General features: G+C 36.8%; 1 protein-coding gene across 1 annotated transcript in view; it reads left to right on the top strand.

Annotated features, from left to right (window-relative positions):
* Nucleotides 1-19,934, top strand: part of UBXN4 (UBX domain protein 4) — a 38,080-nt gene that overhangs the window by 8,827 nt on the left and 9,319 nt on the right. Inside the window, exons 3-9 of the mRNA XM_045559271.1 lie at nt 3,566-3,594; nt 4,123-4,241; nt 4,888-5,062; nt 10,896-10,989; nt 15,601-15,655; nt 16,772-16,936; nt 17,986-18,113. Coding sequence (XP_045415227.1) covers nt 3,566-3,594; nt 4,123-4,241; nt 4,888-5,062; nt 10,896-10,989; nt 15,601-15,655; nt 16,772-16,936; nt 17,986-18,113 — 765 coding nt within the window. The remainder of the gene's footprint in view (nt 1-3,565; nt 3,595-4,122; nt 4,242-4,887; nt 5,063-10,895; nt 10,990-15,600; nt 15,656-16,771; nt 16,937-17,985; nt 18,114-19,934) is intronic.

Raw genomic sequence — 19,934 nt, 5'->3', positions numbered from 1 at the left:
TCTGGTACTGGTTGGGTCCGTGGCCTGAGGAACTGGGCCGCACAGCAGGAGGTGAGCGGAGGGCAAGCAAGGGAAATTTCATCTGTATTTACAGCTACTCCCCATTGCTCACATACTGCCTGAGCTCTGGCTTCTGTCAGATCAGCAGCAGCTTTAGATTCTCATAGGCACGCAAACCCTACTGTAAACTGTGCATGTGAGGGATCAAGGGTGCATGCTTCTTATGAGAATCTAATGCCTGATGATCTGAGGTGGAGCTGAGATGGTGATGCTGACATTTACAGACATTTACAGTGCTGGGGAGCAGCTGCAAATGTAATAAATATAATGCACTTGAATCATCCCGAAATGATTGCCCATGCCCCCTGCCCCAAATCTGTTCCAGAAAGCTTGGGGACCGCTGTCCTATTCTGTAGGTTTCTCTTCCATGTCTCTCTCTCTCATTCTCTCTCTTTCTCTCTCCCCCTCCCACCCCCTCCCACCTTCCCCTCCCAATTTATTTTTCAGTTAGAGATCGTTCCTTCTGACTTTGTAATTTATTTTTTAAAGAAACCAGATCATTTGTTCTACCTACTTGCTCTGTAGTTTCCTACAGTCTGGATTTTGATTGCAGCCTGTTAGTGTCATTTAGTTTGTTCTTCTGTCCTCTATTTACTGTAAATTGATAGATGGATTCAGGTTTGAGTTTTTTTTCCTCCCCTCAGGACTATTTTATAAATGGTGGTATGTCTTCCATCAGAAGGCATGTAATACCCTGTTGTCTCTCTTTATGATGTTACCAGCCTTGGTGATTAGTGCTTAAAAACATTAATTCATTAACAATGGCAAATTGGTATTCCTTTTTGTTATTGATAACATCAGAATGAATAATGTGTTTGAAAATCGCCGTCAATATTAAAATGTTCAGAAATTTACCTATAAGTTCGCAAACTTTTTTATTTAAAAATTTTCCATATTAACAAGAATGTCATAAAGCAAATCGTAGTATAGCCTGCTTCACAACAATAGTTACTGAACTATATATTTATTGAGCTGTAGTAGTTTTTAAAAAACAGAATATGTCAAATTAAGTATGTCCATTATCTTCTAGAAGCACCTTTTGGAGTTGGCAATGGCAGGAAGAATATAGGGGTTTGCTGGGAATGTGGAAGACATGCAAATTTCAGAACTCTTGAGATTATATACAGACTGATTTATCTAACATTTTTAAAAACAGAAATTTTTTTTTTTTTTTTTTTTTTTTTTAAGACAGAGTCTTACTCTGTTGCCCAGGCTAGAGTGCTGTGGCGTCAGCCTAGCTTACAGCAACCTCAAACTCCTGGGCTCAACAATCCTACTGCCTCAGCCTCCTGAGTAGCTGGGATTACAGGCATGCGCCACCATGCCTGGTTAATTTTTTCTATATATATTTTTAGTTGTCCATATAACTTCTTTCTATTTTTAGTAGAGACAGGGTCTCGCTCTTGCTCAGGCTGGTCTCGAACTCCTGAGCTCAAACGATCCTCCCGCCTCATCCTCCCAAAGTGCTAGGATTACAGGCATGAGCCACCGTGCCCAGCCCAAAACAGAAATTTCTATTAGCAGATGCAGGGATACCTGTGTATAGTGATGGTTGATGTTTGTTTCATTATAGACTGCGTGCTAATAGAATCAAGTGTACCTTTAAATTACGAAAAGTATATTTTATTTATAATAATTAAGTTACCCAATGTTCTGGGAACATTTTAGTGTATTTGTATTTTTAGAGATAGCATGCACTGAAAATAGATTGGTAGGAAATGCTTCAAAAGTTTACAGTGGTTATTTCTGAGATGGTAGGATTTTTAGTATTTTTTTTCTTTATAATGTCCTATATTTTCAAATGTTTTCATGATAATCATGCTTTATATTTAGAAAAAAAATTTAAGCAAATTCTAGTTTTTAGAAGTATTGGTTTGATTCTTGGAATTATTCATCTACTTTTTTTTTTTTTTTTTTTTGAGACAGAGTCTCACTCTGTTGCCCGGGCTAGAGTGCTGTAGCATCAGCCTCGCTCACAGCAACCTCAAACTCCTGGGCTCGAGCAATCCTCCTGCCTCAGCCTCCTGAGTAGCTGGGACTACAGGCATGTACCACCATGCCTGGCTAATTTTTTTCTCTCTATATATGTTTTTAGCTGTCTGTATAATTTCTTTCTATTTTTAGTAGAGACGGGGGTCTCGCTCTTGCTCAGGCTGGTCTCGAACTCCTGAGCTCAAACGATCCACCTGCCTCGGCCTCCCAGAGTGCTAGGATTACAGGCGTGAGCCACCTTGCCCGGCCTATTCATCTACCTTGATCAGTATCTCTTACTGGTGTTATAAAGTCTCTCTTCCATCCCTGACCACCCAGTTCCTGTTTCTGGAGGCAACCAAATCAAGATAATATATTTACATTTGTTTTCCTCCCATTTTTTACAAAACATTTTGATACATTTTTCTGTGCGTTTTTTCTTACTGTGATCACGTAATGTTTAAGTTTTTATTGGTGGATATTTATTTATTTATTTTTATTTATTTATTTGTTTTTGTTGTTGTTGAGGCAGAGTCTCACTCTGTTGTCCAGGCTAGAGTGCCGTGGCGTCAGCCTAGCTCACAACAACCTCAAACTCCTGGGCTCAAGCAATCCTCCTGCCTCAGCCTCTCGAGTAGCTGGGACTACAGGCATGTGCCACCATGCCTGGCTAATTTTTTCTACATATATTTTTAGTTGTCCATAAAATTTCTTTCTATTTTTAGTAGAGATGGGGTCTCGCTCTTGCTCAGGCTGGTCTCGAACTCCTGAGCTCAAACAATCCACCCACCTCGTCTTCCAAGAGTGCTAGGATTACAGGCATGAGCCACCGTGCCCGGCCCCTATTGGTGGATATTTAGATTGTTTTGAATCCTTTTGTTGTTTTGAAACAGAGTTTCACTCTGTGACGTGGGCTGGAGTACAGTGGCATCATCAGAGCTCACTGCAGTCTCAAACTCCTGGGCTTAAGTGATCCTCTTGCCTTAACCTCCCAAATACCTGGGACTGTAAGTCCCAGCTAATTTTTCTATTTTTTGTAGAGAAAGGATCTCGCTATGTTGCCCAGGCTAGTCTCAAACTTTTGGGCTCAAGTGATCCTCCTGCCTCAGCCTCCCAAAGTGCTAGGATTATAGATTTGAGTCACTGCACCTCACCATTTTTGAATTTTTTGTTATTACAGAGCATTACATATCACATGTATAAGTCAGTCAGTCATAGACATATCTTCTTGTTCCAGGTTAAGATAGTGTATTCGGTATACTTGCTGCTGAGGAAGCAACATGGCACATACTAACTCCATTTTTAATCACCAGCTTGTGGGTTATAAGAGCAAATAGTTATTTAATCTGAAAATTATAAAACAAACCAAAAAAAGTCTTGTGAAATAAGAACACCTCCAGCTGATTGTTGTGAAAGAAAATGATAATTTCAGAAAAATACTTGTGATTGGTGTGGTAAATTTTATAAAAACAACTCAGTATTTGGAAAGCAGTTGGACTCATCTAGTGATTTTCTTTTTAATTTTGTTTTACAGTGAAGCCTGCTTACAATTTTCACAAATCTGTATCCTTTCAATGAAAAATTGCTTTATATATATATATATATATTTGCTTGCATATTTACCTTTCTTTTGGTTAATTCATGAAATTTAGATATTATTCATTTCTATTTAGGAAATCTTGCATTCTTGTTTATGGAAACTTATTACTAAGTGTCCTCTGAGATGATACATTGTAGCTAGTGGGAGAATAGGGAGTTTTTAAAATGTGGATTTCTGAAAAGCAATACGGAGCAATTTGGTTGGAATATTAGTAGCTGACAACAGTCAGCTGGTAGCCAGATGGATGTAAGAAAAAGCTAGGATAGAGAAGAATGTAGTAGATGATCTTCACTCACATATACAGATAAATCATAAATCATTTTACTAATCACATGTACTACAGGTATAATGATATGGTAGTTGAAATCATTTTATAAACATGTTAGCAGGTTATTTTGTGAAACTCACAAAGATAATTTACTTTGTTATCAATAGTCATGAAATTATCCTTTTGTTTCACATTAATTGTTAGACTTAATTAAACTGTACAGATCCTGTAGTATGTGTTCCATCCAGTTTCTTTATTGGAGACAGTGGAATTCCCTTGGAAGTAATAGCAGGGAGTGTTTCTGCAGATGAACTTGTTACAAGAATTCACAAAGTCCGACAGGTAAGAAGGAACAAAATATTCTTTCCATAAATAGGGGGAAAATGATATGCCAGGAATTTGACACTGGAATATTTTTAGAGCTCCTCTGTATATTCAGGATCCTGCTATGCCATTAAACTTAACTGGTAGTAAACACTGTCTCCCTGGACTGATTCTGAAAATAGCATTATGAAGTTACAGGTGTCTATACCTAATACTTGAGTGACTTCTTGTTCACTTTTATCTTTTACCCCCGACGCCTGCATATAATGAACATCACCATTACTTTGTTGAAAGAAAGAATTGCTGTCACAAGCAATGTATATTGCTTGACACATTTTGAGGACTTTATATTCAAGTTTTCATTTCTGTCCACTTTGGGCAAATGGTTAATAGCAGCTTGTAACTTTTTTCTTTGAATTCTGACTTGAAGGGAGGGCAGTACTTTGCTTTAACGAATCTTTTTATGCTCTTGCCAGCTTGCAATTAAATTCCATGATATTATATCATGTTTAGGATTCTGTGTTTTAGATGTATCTATTTATGAGAGTTTAGTACCTTTTTTTATAAGTATCAATTGATTTAATTCATATTTTGGTCTCTACTGCTGTGGTGGTAAATTTAGATTTTTATCTGTTAGTTAAATTCCAATTTGCTTTCTCTCTAGATGCACTCACTAAAAGGTGAAACATCAGTGGCAAATGACAGCCAGTCAGAAAGTTCAGTGTCTACTCCATCTGCCTCATTTGAACCTAACAACACTTCTGAAAACTCTCAGTCCGGAAATGAAGAGCTTTGTGAGACATCACCCACTTCTGAAACAAAGGCAGATACTGCAACAGGTAACTTTTAATGTACCTTTTTGGGCACAATAGATGGACTCCTTCACTTCATTTTAAAGGCCAGAGATTAATATTTTTAAAAATAAATATATTGTATATTTTTTTCTTCACATTCATTTAACTTGAAATTTAAGTTAAAATTTAAGAGTTGTCTTAAATACAAGTATGTGTGTATCATTTAGTGGCAGAAGAGGATGAAGTCAGTAAATGTCCCCTTCACTCCCAAATTAATCAACCATCCAGAACAGTTGATTTGTAATTTCTGCTATTATGCTATGGTTCAAGGAATGTCATGACACTTAGCAGTTTTATAAATCTCTTACTGTTCTAGAGGATTTTGAAAGGTTCAAATGAACTAATATATTTGGAATTGTTTTTATAACATCTAAAATGCTGTATACGTTTAAGAGACTAGTATCCTTTTTTTTAATTAGATAATTATGAAATAGAGCTTGCAGAAATGAGAGGTGTGACTGAAAAGGGGTTGACAGAAAAGGCAAAAGAGAAATTTCATACTGTATGTTTGGATTGTGGTCAGAATTGTTTGGTGTAGTACAACTTTGTATTGGCAACAAAGGGGTAGATAAGAATTTAGAATGTTAATATCCTAAAAGGTGATCCTACTTGCAGCATCCCAAACAGATAATCATTAAGCCTGTACTTGAATACATTCTGTAATAGGAAGTTCATTACCTTTCCTGTTTTGTTGAATAGCTCTAGTGACTCTTCCTTATATTGAACTGAAATTTGATGCTCTATATCTTCCTATTAACTTTAATGCTTGCTTTATGGAGTTATACATGACAAGTTTTAAATATTTGAAAAATAGCTATCATTCTCATTTTGAGATTTTTAAGTCCACAGATCATTCAAATTCTGGATGCATACAGAACTGGGGATCTCTATTATGGATGTAGTTCATTTAGATCTACAACAGAAAAATTATCTTTTATATTTACCTGAATATTAATCGTTTCCAAAATTCGTCATTCCTTTTTGAAGATGTGTGTTTCCCTCTGGTGTAATTTCCCTTTAGCCTGAAAATATCCCTTTAGCATTTTCTTATTGTAATAGGGCTGTAGGTTTTTTATTTATTTATTTATTTATTTATTTATTTAGAGACAGTCTGCCTAGCTCACAGCAACCTCAAACTCGTGGGCTCAAGCGATCCTACTGCCTCAGCCCCCCCGAGTAGCAGGGACTACAGGCATGTGCCACCATGCCTGGCTAATGTTTTCTGTATATATATATATTTTTTAGCTGTCCAAATCATTTTTTTCTATTTTTAGTAGAGACGGGGTCTCGCTCTTGCTCAGGCTGATCTCGAACTCCTGACCTCGAGCGATCTACCCACCTCGGCCTCCCAGAGTGCTAGGATACAGGCATGAGGCATTAGCCACTGCGCCCGGCCTGTAGTTTTGTTTTATCTGAAAATATCTTTGTTTTATATTCATTCTGGAAGGATTTTTGCTAGATATAAAATTTTGGGTTTACAGGGAGTTTTTTTTGTTTGTTTTTTGTTTTTTACAGCAGTCTAAAGGTGTTGTTCCACTGTCTTCTGGTCTCCATAGTTTTCTGATGAGAAGTCTCTATACATTCGAATTGTTTCCCCATGTGGAATGTGTTGTTTTTCTCTGGCTGCATTCAAGATTTTCTCTTTCTTTGCTTTTCAGTAATTTGACTTTGATATACCTAGATGTGTTTTTCTTTGTGTTTGTCATGTTTGAGGTTTGCTGAGCTTCTTGAATCTGTAAATATGTAACTTAACCAGATTTGGGAAGTTTTGGTGTATTTATCCTGCTGGAACTAATTACATGTATATTAGGCTTCATAATATTGTCCCAAAGGTTCATTTTTTTTTTTTTTTTTTTTTTTTTTTGAGACAGAGTCTCACTTTGTTGCCCCGGCTAGAGTGAGTGCCGTGGCGTCATCCTAACTCACAGCAACCTCAAACTCCTGGGCTTAAGCGATCCTACTGTGCCTGCCTCAGCCTCCCGAGTAGCTGGGACTACAGGCATGTGCCACCATGCCCGGCTAATTTTTTCTATATATATTTTTAGTTGGCCAGATAATTTCTTTCTATTTTTAGTAGAGACTGGGTCTCACTCAGGCTGGTCTCGAACTCCTGACCTCGAGCGATCCACCCCCCTCGGCCTCCCAGAGGGCTAGGATTAACAGGCGTGAGCCACTGCGCCCGGCCCCAGAGGTTCATTTTTTCAATCTTTTTTTCTTCTTTGGATTGGATAATTCTGTTGATCTACAAGTTCACTGACTCTTTTTATCATCTGTATTCTGCTGTTAAACCCATCAGTGAATTTTTTATTTTAGATGACATTGGTAATACATTTTTTAGTTCTAGGATTCATTTCAAGCATATTTCCCTTTACCTCATTGAGTTACAATGGCTGCTTTAAAGTCTTTGTCTGATAATTTCAGTATTAAAATCAAGCTCATCTCAGAGTTGGCTTCCGTTGATTTCCTTTTCCCTTGAGAATGCATCATATTTTCCTGTTTGTTCATATGTCCAAAAATTGGATTATATCTTGTACATTATTGTAGACACTTTGGATTTCATTATAGTCCTGCAAGGACTGTTGATGTTTTTGTTTTATTAAGCATTTAACCTGGTTAGACTCAAACTGTAAGTTCTGTATTACCTGAGATGAGTAGGAGCTCTACTCAGTCTTTTTGTAGCTTTTAAAAATACTATTCATTTTGGAAAATTTCAAATAAATACAAAAGTAGAGAAAATAGTGTAAGAAATCCCATGAATCCATTGCCTATCTTCAAGGCCACTCACTGTTGTTTTCATCTGTGCCCTCCACTCCTGTTCTTCTTGCCACTTACTATTTAGAACAAATCTCAGATATTAACATCATTTTATTCACATTTTGATACATATCTCTAAGATAAACGATTCTTTTAAGATAAGTAGTTGCCTTTCACAAAAATTTTATTATGGTAATTTGTAAGCACATTCAAAAGTAGAGAGAACAGAATAGTGAACCCAGTGTACCCATCATGCAGCTTCAATAATTCTCAATATTTGCTTACTTTTTGTTATCTGTATCCCTACATCACTACCCCTTCCATATTCTTTTGAAGCAAATCTCAGGCATTGTATGATTGCATCTTTTGAAATGTCAGTATCTATAAGAACTTTGGGGAAAAAAACATAACACCATTACCCATTACTAAAGCTAGAATGTTTAATGGTGATTCATTTTTATCATCAATTATCTGGGCAATATTTATATGACACTATTTTAGTTTTTAGTTTGCATGAGAGTCCAGTGTATTACTATTGGTTGATGAGTTTTTAAATTTAATAGATAGATTCCCACTCTCACCAAATAGTTTTTCCTGTAGTTTCCTATGGTGTGAATTTTGCTACATTCCTATGGTATTAGGTAAGTGTTCCTTTGTCCCCTTTATTTCCTCTAAATTGGTAAAGCTGTAGGCTTGATGAGATTCAGGTTCATTTATTTTTTATTGACAAGACTACTTTATAGGTGATAATATATATTTCTATCAGTAGATATATTATACCTGATAATCCAGTTGACTTTTTAAAACTAAAGACAGAACTTTACCTAATAAATTTTCACTATGTTTGCATTTTATCAGTTGTTTTAGCTTATTTAGGTTTTTTTTTTTCAATCCAGAACTTTCATTCAGGAATTAGCAGTTAAATGTGAGTGCTAATAAGTGATTTCATCCAGTTTTAGGTCACCCGTAAAGTTACAAATGTACATTCTACATCTTCAGGTCATTTATAAAATGCCAAAGACAGAGAACTCTGTGGCATACCATTAGAAATATTTTTCTGTATGACACCTATCCATTTCTCTTCGATTATGTGTCTTAGATCCACTTACCTATACTCTTATCTAGCACTTTTCTCCCCCAGCTTGTCCACAAGTTAACTACAAAAGTTTTGTTACATTTGTTGCTGATGTCAACATTTATTATGTCCTTGGCATTCATCTTATTTACTAAAGAAAAGGTGGTTAATTTCCTACTAAATGCATACTGGCTGCTAGTGGTTATCACTTATTCAAGGGTTGTATTCAGTGGTATGCTGGTAAATGTTTAACAGAGGCTGCATGGAAGCTGAAGGCCATGTCTGTAGTACTTGGCTAATTTCCAAGGTTTAAGTATTCCCACTATGGCTGATTTCAAGCTATCTAGGTAATGCCACTGAATGCAGAGGTAGGAAGAGATGTGTACCATCAGCTCTACTTAGTAATGCTAATTGTTTTTACTACTGCTGTAGTAACTAAAGCACTGTGTGCCTGTCTAGGTAAAGTTCTAAGCGTTTTACTTGTATTAACACATATTTCTCATAATAACCCTATGAGGTTACTATCCCCGTTATACAGATGAGACACAGAGAGTTTAAGTAACTTACTGAAATGACAGAAAAAGACTTGGATGCAGGCTTTGTGGCCCCGTAGTCCTTGTTCCTCCAGAGATCATAACTGTAAAGGAGAGTCAGATTGGTGGCAAGTGGCAAGGAAGGAAATGATAGAGGTTCTAAAAGGAAGTACTGGGCCATGACTATCCTCTAGAACAGGCCAGGACAAAATTCTATCCTTCAAGAAATCCTTAAAAGAATACTAGTATAGATATAAAGAGACTCTCTGAGGAATCACTTTGGTCAGCAGAAGCAGATCCGTTGGACCAATGTAAGTCTAGGAACCATATGCAGGATTAAACCAGGACTCTAGAGCTCACTGTTCAATATTATAGCCACAGCCACATGTGGCTACTTTAATTAAAATTAATTACAATTAAAAATTTAGTCCCTCGGACCTGGCACAGTGGCTCAAGCCTGTAATCCTAGCACTCTGGGAGGCTGAGGCAGGAGGATTGCTTGAGGTCGGGAGTTCAAGACCAGCCTGAGTAAGAGTCAGACCCCGTCTCTAATAAAAATAGAAAAATTAGCTGAGTGTGGTGGCACGGGCCTATAGTCCCAGCTACTTGGGAGGCTGAGGCAAGAGGATCCCTTGAGTCCAAGACTTAGAGGTTGCAGTGAGCTACAATGACACCACTGCACTCTACCCAGGGCAACAGAGTGAGACTCTATCTCACACTCCCTCCCTTTTTTAAAAAAGAAAAAGTTTAGTGCCTCACTGGCTGGGCACGGTGGCATGTACCTGTAATCCCAGCCCTTTGGGAGGCTGAGGCAGGAGTATCACTTAAGCCAGGAGTTTGAAACCAGCCAGGGCAACATAGTAAGACCCTGTCTACAAAAATAAAGTTAGCCAGGCGTGGCACATGCCTATAGTCCAGCAACTCAGGAGGCTGAGGCAAGAGGATCGCTTGGGCTCAGGAGTTAGAAGTTGCAGTGAGCTATGATCACACCACTACACTTCAGCTTGGGTGACAGAGCAAGGCCCTTTCTCAAAAAAAAAAAAAAAATGTAGTCCCTCACTCAAAGTAGCCTCATTTTAAGTGTTTAGTAGCTACAGGTGGCTAGTGGCTACTGTACTGGACAGCATAGATATGAGACAGTGCTACTCTAGAGTGAAGCCTACCCATAGTCAGGCATGCCTCCTGCTGGATTGGTCTTTCATGTTTTGCTTCTGACCTCTACCTTGGTGTGATATTCAATTGGGTAACTGCCTTATTTCTGTTTGTATGCTATTTTATCCAGATCCAAACTTCAGGGTTAGTAATAGCTCATTTCTTAAGTCCTACTCCATTCTTAGAGGAAATATATATAATGTTTAAGAAACAAGATTATTAATAGATGTTATAATCTAGAAGTTTAGTACCTTTAAAAAATTACATTAAATATGATATTCTTTCTTTTTATTTAATAATTAAGGAGGAGAAAGTTCAGGCCATGCCACTCCCTCTCAGGAGCCTAGTGGATGTTCAAATCAGAGACCTGTGGAGGACCTCACTGTCCGAGTGGAAAGGTTTGCTCTTATTTTTACAAATAGCATTTTGTTTAAAAAGACAGTGTTTTTCAATTATTTCATTAATTTGAATAAAAGCTAAAATTACACAAATGAAGTTTAAGAATTCTGGGTTGAAATTTTTGATCAACCTGACTAACTTATTTATAACCATAAAAATTATATGCTAGAGGTAAGGCTTTTCTGTATCTCTGAAGTCATCAGTCAGCTTTAGGTCTGATCATTCTAAGAATTCCTCTTTTACTGGTATTTTGGTACATGTGTGTTTCCATCTGTCACTTCTGCTTTTATCTTTCTGTGCCATAAGAACATTAAGTTCCAGATGGGCAAGAACTTCAGCTCATTTTATGACTACATACTGAGCCTGGCTTCTGCATAAGTGGGTGTCAACTAAATGTCATTTTTTATTAGTTGGCCTAATAATCAGATATACATTTCTGACTTGTAGCTACTACTTCAGTATTTATTTTTAATGATGCAGTAATTATCAAATCATATTTTTTTATGTTGTGATTCTTAAAAGTTAATATGAGTTAATGGGTAAGCAGGAATATTTTCAATCTTGGGTTAATATTTTCTTGTTCACATTGATGCTTTGGGGAAACAGGGTTCAAAATGATTGCCGATATTGGGTCTTTGGGTTCACTCATGACTCAGTAAAGTTGAGCTTCTTTTCAGCAAAACCTAGGTTCTGATTGTTCTTCATAGGAGTTAGGGCAGGGCCAGGACCTTGAGGTGAAAAGCAGGATAGATTCACAGTGGTGAAGAAATGATGTAAGGCTGGAAGAACAGCAGCAGGAAACCTAACTTCCCAGGGCTCATCCTCTTTTGTTTTTTTCTGATTTGCTGACACCAAACCCAGTACTGTGCACCCTTACTTGCACTATGCTAGGGTGAAGTGAAAATCAAAAATCTGGAAAAGGGTTTGGAGACTTGGAGAAAGGGGGGGAAGAAGCATGTCAGGTAGCCCTGTATTGTGGAGTAGGGTCAGATGCTTATTTAGTTAGAGTGGAAAACAGGAGTTTCTGTTGTTACTGTTTCTTAATAGCCTCCATTCTCATGTAAGGGAATATTAACTAGTGTCTGCCTTTGTGGTTCTGCAAATAGGATATATCATTTTTAATTAAAAATTTGTATTTTATATGTATATACACTGTTTATGTGTTGTATTTGGTATAATGAGACCAAAAAAAAGACACTTTAGGACATATACCAAAATATTTATACTAATATCTATGAAAGAGGAACATGGATTGGTTTTTTTTGTTTTATTTTGAAGTTGTTAAATTTTCTTCATTGAATGTTATTTTATAATTAGCATGTCAGGACAATGTGGGTCTACTGTTTGAGATTCTTTAGCTGAAAATAATTGTAAATTGTCCTTGAGATATAGACGTATGTAATTTTTTTTTAAAGCATATGCTGTTAGAACTATTACATGAAATATATGTTGTCTGGGGCCTTTTAAAAAAGGATACTAATATTGAAATAGGATGAGATGTTGACACGCTCTTGGTAATGAAATAGTTTTTATTGAGAAGTAACTTTTCACTGTTTAGACAACTTTTGAAAAATCCAGGTCATGTGGTAATTAAAATCTTATGCAGTGGCTCATGCCTTTAATCCTAACACTTTGGGAGGCTGAGGCAGGAGGTTTGTTTGAGGCCAGGAGTTGAAGACCAGACTGGGCAACAATAGTGAGACCCCATCTCCACAAAACATTTTTAAAAATTATCTGGGCATGGTGGTGCATACCTGTAGTCCCAGCTACTTGGGAGGCTGCGGTGGAAGGATCACGTGAGCCCAGGAGTTTGAGGTTATAGTGAGCTGTGATTGCACCACTACACTCCAGCCTAGAATATGAATCTTTTAGTGTATCTTTAGTTGCAATGCATTATTTTGTTTTTATATCATGCTTAAAATGGACAGAATTACCTGGGAAAGATCATATATAGTACCATCAATTCCAATTTTTTTTATTTGGAAAAGTTTCAGACCTCAAAGTTGAAATAATAGTATAATGACTACCTTTTTTTTTCTTTTTCTTTTTTTCCTAATTCATTTGAAATTTGCAGACATTATTTCGCTTCACCCCTGAATACATCAACATACATCTCCTGAAAATAAAGACGTTGGTTGAGGCTCTGTGGGCTCTGAGCAGGGCTTCATTCAGCCTAAGCCGGGATTGGGGGATCTGTGTCCACAGACTCATGCCCTGCCTGCTCTTTCCTGGTGCCCAGACAGGCAAAATGACCATTAAGAAATAGATACCCAGATACAGAATTGATGAAACAGTCAATTTGTTAAGTTGGATGCCATGTAGCTTTTCAGCCAGATTAGAAGAAAATTGCATCTGTTTTTCTTAGAAGAAAAGTATACAAATTGTATGTAATTAAAGAATAAAGGTATTTTCAGATATTAGCACAATACCATTATCACATTCAAGAAATTCTAAATTGATACAGTAAGATTATCTAATATGTGGTCCATATTCAAGTTTCCCCAGTTATAACACTAATGTCCTTGTAACTTTTTTTCTCTGATTCAGGATCCAATCAGTTGGATTTAGTTTAGTTTCTTTGAATCCAAAACATTTCTCTTATTTTTGCTTGCATTTTTCATGAGTTAGACATTTTTGAAGAGTCTAGGCTAATTGTTTCTAGAATGTCCCTTGATCCAGTCCCCTGTTCCATCATTATTAGATTCAAGTTAAACTTTGGTAAGAACATTATGGAGGTAATGTTTTGTCCTTCCCATTACTCACATCAGGAGACAGGTAATATCTATCAGATGTGTACATTGTTGGTGATGATAAGTTTAATCATTTGGCTAGGATGGTTATCTGCAGGGTATCTCCGTTATTGTAAAGGTACTTTTTTCCCTTTCTAATTAAGTTATCAATGGAGTGATTCTTTGAAACAGTGACTATCTGTTCCTCAAAAACTTTCACCCAGTGGTTTTGGCATTCACTGATTTTTGCTAGAATTGGTTACTTCATTTGTAATTAAAAACGGTAATTTTTTTCTAAGTCTATTCTATGTTTACTAGCTAGCAGTTTTCTGTAGAGAAGTGCTTTGCTCCAACCCTTCTACTTTCCATCTATTCCCTCCCCTTCCCTTTTTTTTCCAGTGAAAAACTTCTTATTGTACACCAGAATTCAGGTGAACAAATAGAAAATTACCCAGTGCCCAACAGGCTTTCTTAATGCCCTTCTTGATTATAGCATCTCTCTGTAAGATAATCACTGTCCTCGATCTAGCACCATAGATTAGTTTTACCTGTTTGTGAACTTTGTAATGGAATTATACTGCATATATTCTTTTTGTGCTTGATCTCCTTTGTTCAGCATTATATTTGTGAGGCTCATCTGTGTTGTTGCATGTGGCAGTAGTTGGTGCATTCTCATTGCTATATAGTGTCAATTATGTATACCATCATTTATTTATCCATTCTACTATTGATAGGTGTTTGAATTGTTTTCAGTTTGGGGTTATTGTGAATAGGGCTGCTATAAAGAATATTGTACATGTCTTAGTGAACATATGTACACATTTCTTCACATATATGAGAGCATATATATGAAGGAGTGGGAATTTCTGGGTTATAGATAATGACCAACTTTCCAAAATTGTTAGGCTAATTTATAATCCCATCCAGCAGTTAAGACATTTCATGGATCCTTTTTTTCTTTCTCTAATGTGTTATAATCCACTTTTATTGTTCTTTTTGGTATACAAATTGCCCCAAATTTGACTTGTGGAATCCCCTTCATGTGGTGTCTTCTGGGCTCTTGACATGCCCCCATCATTATTTGAGCACTCCCTTGATTGCTGGCACAAGTTGTTTAGCTGAGTGTTAATGAATGCCTACACTGTGTAATCCAAATCCCTTTCAGAGGAAGTATTATTTGTTTTTAAAAATTGAGATATACCATGAAATTCCAATTGTGCAGTTCAGTGAGTTTTAGTATATTCACAAGGTTGTACATTATATTCCCACTGTCTAATTTCAGAATCATTCTTTTTAAAAATTTAATTTAATTTTAATTTTTGAGATGGGGTCTCACTGTGTTGCCCAGGCTGGACTGGGCCTGAGGGATCCTCTTGCCTCACCATTCTGTAGCTGGGACTGTAGGCACACACCACCACATCTGGCCATTTGTTTTTGATTGATAAACTTCTTACAACTGAGAATCAGTTTGGTATTACTAGTTTTTATAAATGCTAACCTTAAGTTTTTTGTTCTTACTTTTACCAATTTTGCGCCATATTGCCATTTACTTCTGTGTAAGGGGTAGAGTATTTATAAGTCATTTATATTTGAAATTTTATTTGTATATTTTAAAATCAGTATCAGATAAATCAGAGAAAAAAAGGTAACCAATAGTTAGTGGTAAATAAGGCACTCAGAGCTGGAGGTAGGCCTCTGATGAGCTCCCATTGACTCAGCAATTTCTGAAAGGTCCAGAGGCCAGGCGGATAAATTGTTGCTAGTGCCTTCAGGAGCTTTTCTTTCTGGTTTCTATATTTTCCCAGTTGTTTTTGCTAAACAAATCTAAACGTATTTTGCATTAATATGATGTGTCTCAGTGCATTTTTTTATTAAACACAGACTAACAAAAAAACTTGAAGAAAGGAGAGAAGAGAAAAGGAAAGAGGAAGAACAGGTAAAGTTCGTGCACTTAGCATCGTTTTACTGTTCCATTAAGTGAGGGAATGTTTGGTTATTCTATTCAATTTGGCAGACCTAGGATGGCTTCCTAGTTATATTTCAGTGCTGCAGCACAGTGAAGGGGATGATCTGTTTTCTCTTGTAGGATCATAGTGTATACTTTTGTATGTTCTTTTTGTAATCACTAGCAATAAATTAGTCCATGCTTTTTCCCCCTGCAACAAGTCTTTTACACTAAGAATAAAAGGACTTGAGCTAAAATTGTTTGCTTGAGGCAAAAGATCAAATTTTTAATTCCTTTTTGTGAAAAAGAAATCTGTGGACATTCTGCTGAATTTTTCCTGTCATGTTGCGCATTCTAGTGCACCATTCATTTTTCTCACCAGTTATACCTAACTGTGCATCATCTCTTTGGGGTTCAAATATAGGATGCTTGTCATTTCCTTCAAGCCAAATAAATGACAGCCACGTTGTCCCTGTAGAGTAACATGTTTTCTCTCAAACCCGAAGACTTTTTTTTTTTTTTTTTTGAGACAGAGTCTCACTTTGTTGCCCGGGCTAGAGTGAGTGCCGTGGCATCAGCCTAGCTCACAGCAACCTCAGACTCCTGGGCTTAAGCAATCCTACTGCCTCAGCCTCCCGAGTAGCTGGGACTACAGGCATGAGCCACCATGCCCGGCTAATTTTTTTGTATATATATTTTTAGTTGGCCAGATAATTTCTTTCTATTTTTGGTAGAGACGGGGTCTCACTCTTGCTCAGGCTGGTCTCGAACTCCTGACCTCGAGCGATCCACCCGCCTCGGCCTCCCAGAGCTAGGATTAACAGGCGTGAGCCACCGCGCCCGGCCGACCCGAAGACTTTTAATTCTGCTTGCTTTCAAATTACACTGACTACATTATACTCTTAACAGACCACTGGCAATTATTTATAAACTGATAGACATTTGACTGTTAACTATGTTGTTAATAAATTCTTCCAGACCCTTACATTTTATGAAGTTTGTAATTTTAACTGCACTCTACAACCAGCTTTCCCTACATTGAAAATAATAGCTAGGGCAGATTGTAAAATTACGTTTTTGGCTCATAAAACTTTTTGTTTAATTCAGAGAGAGATTAAGAAGGAAATTGAGAGGAGAAAAACTGGAAAAGAAATGTTGGATTATAAAAGAAAACAAGAAGAAGAATTAACAAAAAGAATGTTAGAGGAAAGAAACAGAGAAAAGGCAGAAGATAGGGCAGCCCGAGAACGTATAAAACAGCAGATTGCACTGGTAAGTCTTACGTTTATTTTATTTATTTATTTAATTTTTTAAGAGACAGGGTCTTGTTCTATCACCCAGGCTGGAGTTCAGTGATGCAGTCAAAGCTCACTGCAGCCTCAAACTCCTGAGCTCATGTGATCCCCACACCTCAGCCTCCCAAATAGCTGGGACTACAGGAGCTTTAGCTCCATACCTGGCAAACTTTTTTTTTTTTTTAGAGACAGGATCTTGCTATGTTCCCTGTCTGGTTTTGGACTCCTGGCCTCAAGCAGTGCCTCAGCCTTCCAAAGTTCTGGGATTACAGGCATGACCCACTGTGTGTGGGCAAGTTTATTTTTTAATACTTGACTCAGGGCATTTGTGAAATTGTTTTTCTGTGCACAGTGGCTTTGGATTACCACCACACAGTGCACACAAAAATAGTAGGTAGATTTTAATGACTCAAAAGAGTATCAATCCTGAGCTTCCCTTTATTAGAAATTATGTATTGACTTAAAATAGTTAAGATTAAAATCAAGAGTTTTTTCCAAAGTGATTTTTTTCCATATTTTGTTATGTTATGAATTTTATCAGTAGTCAAAAGGCAGCTTTCAAAGATTCCCTAGGAAATAAGCTAAGAATTGATTACCTAGCAGTCTTCTCTATTCATAAACTCTTTTTTTGCAGTATTCAAAGGATTTAGGCACATCATAAAGCTTAGTTTGCAACAATTGCTTTTAGAATTAAGCAGTTTTAATGCATGTGAAAACTACCCCTACCTTAATAACATTTATTCATTGGTCATTCAACAAATATTTATTGAGCATCTACTTTGTGCCAGACCTTCTTCCAGGCTCTGAAGGTACAACAGTGAGCAAATTCATGTCCTTGTTTCTTTAACCATAATTCTGGTCTCTGACAGTTGGTAAAACTAAAAATTATCAGATCCAGAATTATAAAGTTCACATATAGCTATAAAGAATTTCATACATATTTGTATTTGTTCCTTATGTTTGGAAGTGTGTGAATAAATCATTGTGGCAGTGAAAAGTAATGAAATACCTAATGATGTTTTAAAGGACCGTGCAGAGAGAGCTGCTCGTTTTGCTAAGACAAAGGAAGAAGTAGAGGCTGCCAAAGCAGCTGCCTTGCTGGCCAAACAGGCGGAAATGGAAGCTAAGAGGGAATCTTACACAAGAGAAAAAAGGTACTGTATTTCATGCTGAAACATCTGTGTACACATAGGGGCTGAGGAGAACCTTCGTGGGCTGGTTTTCAACACTTATGTGCTGTGGTTGTAAGTAGTCAATTCCAGAAGGACATATTGACCAGTTTGGCAGTTCCCAGTGATACCTGTCACTGAATGTGAGTGTATACTATAAATGTACTAAATAAATAACTTTTAAAAGAAGGCCCAAGAAATCTATTTTCTAAAGACAGAATGCTCATACATCAAAATGATTACAGTGATTATCTCATGTATATTAGGATTCTTTAGTTGCCAGAATCCCAAATCAGATAGGATTGAGCAAAACAGGGAATATATTAGCTCTGCAATTCAGAAATCCAAGGGTGGATTTGATTAGGCATAGCTAGATCCTGAGATCTAAAGGATATCTTACAAACTTTTTTCTCTCTTTTTAATCTTAGTTTCTTCTGTTTAGCTTCATTCTCAAAGAAACTCTCCAAATGATGTTAGGAGAGCCCACCCAGCCCCCGGCATGGCACTCTCAGGATTTTGAGTTTATGATCCCAGAGAGAAGAGATTAATCCTTTCACTCAATGCCTGTATCAGTCACTTAGGAGAATTGTGATTGGCCTTGCCTGGGTCATGTGGCCACCTCCAGACCAATCACAGTGTCCACTTGGATGGGCTATATGGTGGGAGTAGGTGACATGCCCACCCTGTGGTGAAGGAGGTGGGGGAAATGTTACTGATTATCCTGCCAGAATGAATGGCATGTAGCAGGGGTAAGGCGGTTCCCAAAACAAAAATATGTTGAGAAGACAAAAAGAGTACATCTTGCTAGTTGGATTATGGTTAATATTTATTTTCTTCTCTGTGCTTTTCTGTATTTTCATATTGCACAATTAACAAGTATTAATAGTAGTTTTGTAATCAGAAAAAATTTTTAAAACAATTTTCCAAAAATAATGAAATACAAGGTTGCAGTGAGCTATAATCAGTCCACTCCAGCCTGGGTGACAAAGTGAGCCCCATCTCAAAAAAATGAATGAATAAAAAATGAAATAATTTAACAAAAGGGTAATACTTGTACACTAAAAACTACAAAATGTTGAAAGAATTAAGATACAAAATACATGAAAAGATACCCTACATTCATAGATCAGAAGACTTAATATTTTTAAGATGGCAGTACTCCTCAAACTGATACATAGATTCAACATGACCCCTCTCAAAATTCCAGCTGGCTTTGTTTTGCAGAAATTTTAATCCTAAAATTCATATGGAAATGCAGGACACCCTAAATAGTGAAATAATCTGGAAAACAATGATGGAAGGCTCATACTTCCTGATTTTCAAACTTACTGCAAAGCTACACTAACCAATAATACCATGTTGTACTGGCATAAGGATGGACATATGGGTTAACATAATAGAATTGAGTCTTCAGAAATAAACCCTTGCATTTATGATCAATTTATTTTTGAAAAGGGTACCAAGACCGTTCAGTGGGAAAGAATAGTCTTTCAACAGATGGTGCTTAGACAACTGGATATCCACATGGCAAAGAATGAATTTTGACCCTTACCTCACACCATGTAAAAAATTCACACTGAGTGGATCATCTACCTAAAAGTAAAACTACATAGAGTATAATTTTTAGGAAAAGAAAAGAGATGTAAATCCTTGTGATCTAGAAGTAAACAGTGGATTCATAGACATAACTGGAAAAGCACAAGCAACAAAAGGAGGAAAAAAAAATAATATTAGGTTATTAAGTATGAAATGTCTGATTTCATTAAGTACTAAGTTTGACAGTTGGTATCTCTGACATTTCACTTT

The sequence above is a fragment of the Lemur catta genome, chromosome 8 (genome assembly GCF_020740605.2).
Source record: "Lemur catta isolate mLemCat1 chromosome 8, mLemCat1.pri, whole genome shotgun sequence".
Lineage (NCBI taxonomy): Eukaryota > Metazoa > Chordata > Mammalia > Primates > Lemuridae > Lemur > Lemur catta.
The sequence above is the reverse complement of the archived record's forward strand: the minus strand, read 5'-3'. Positions and strand labels throughout refer to the sequence as shown.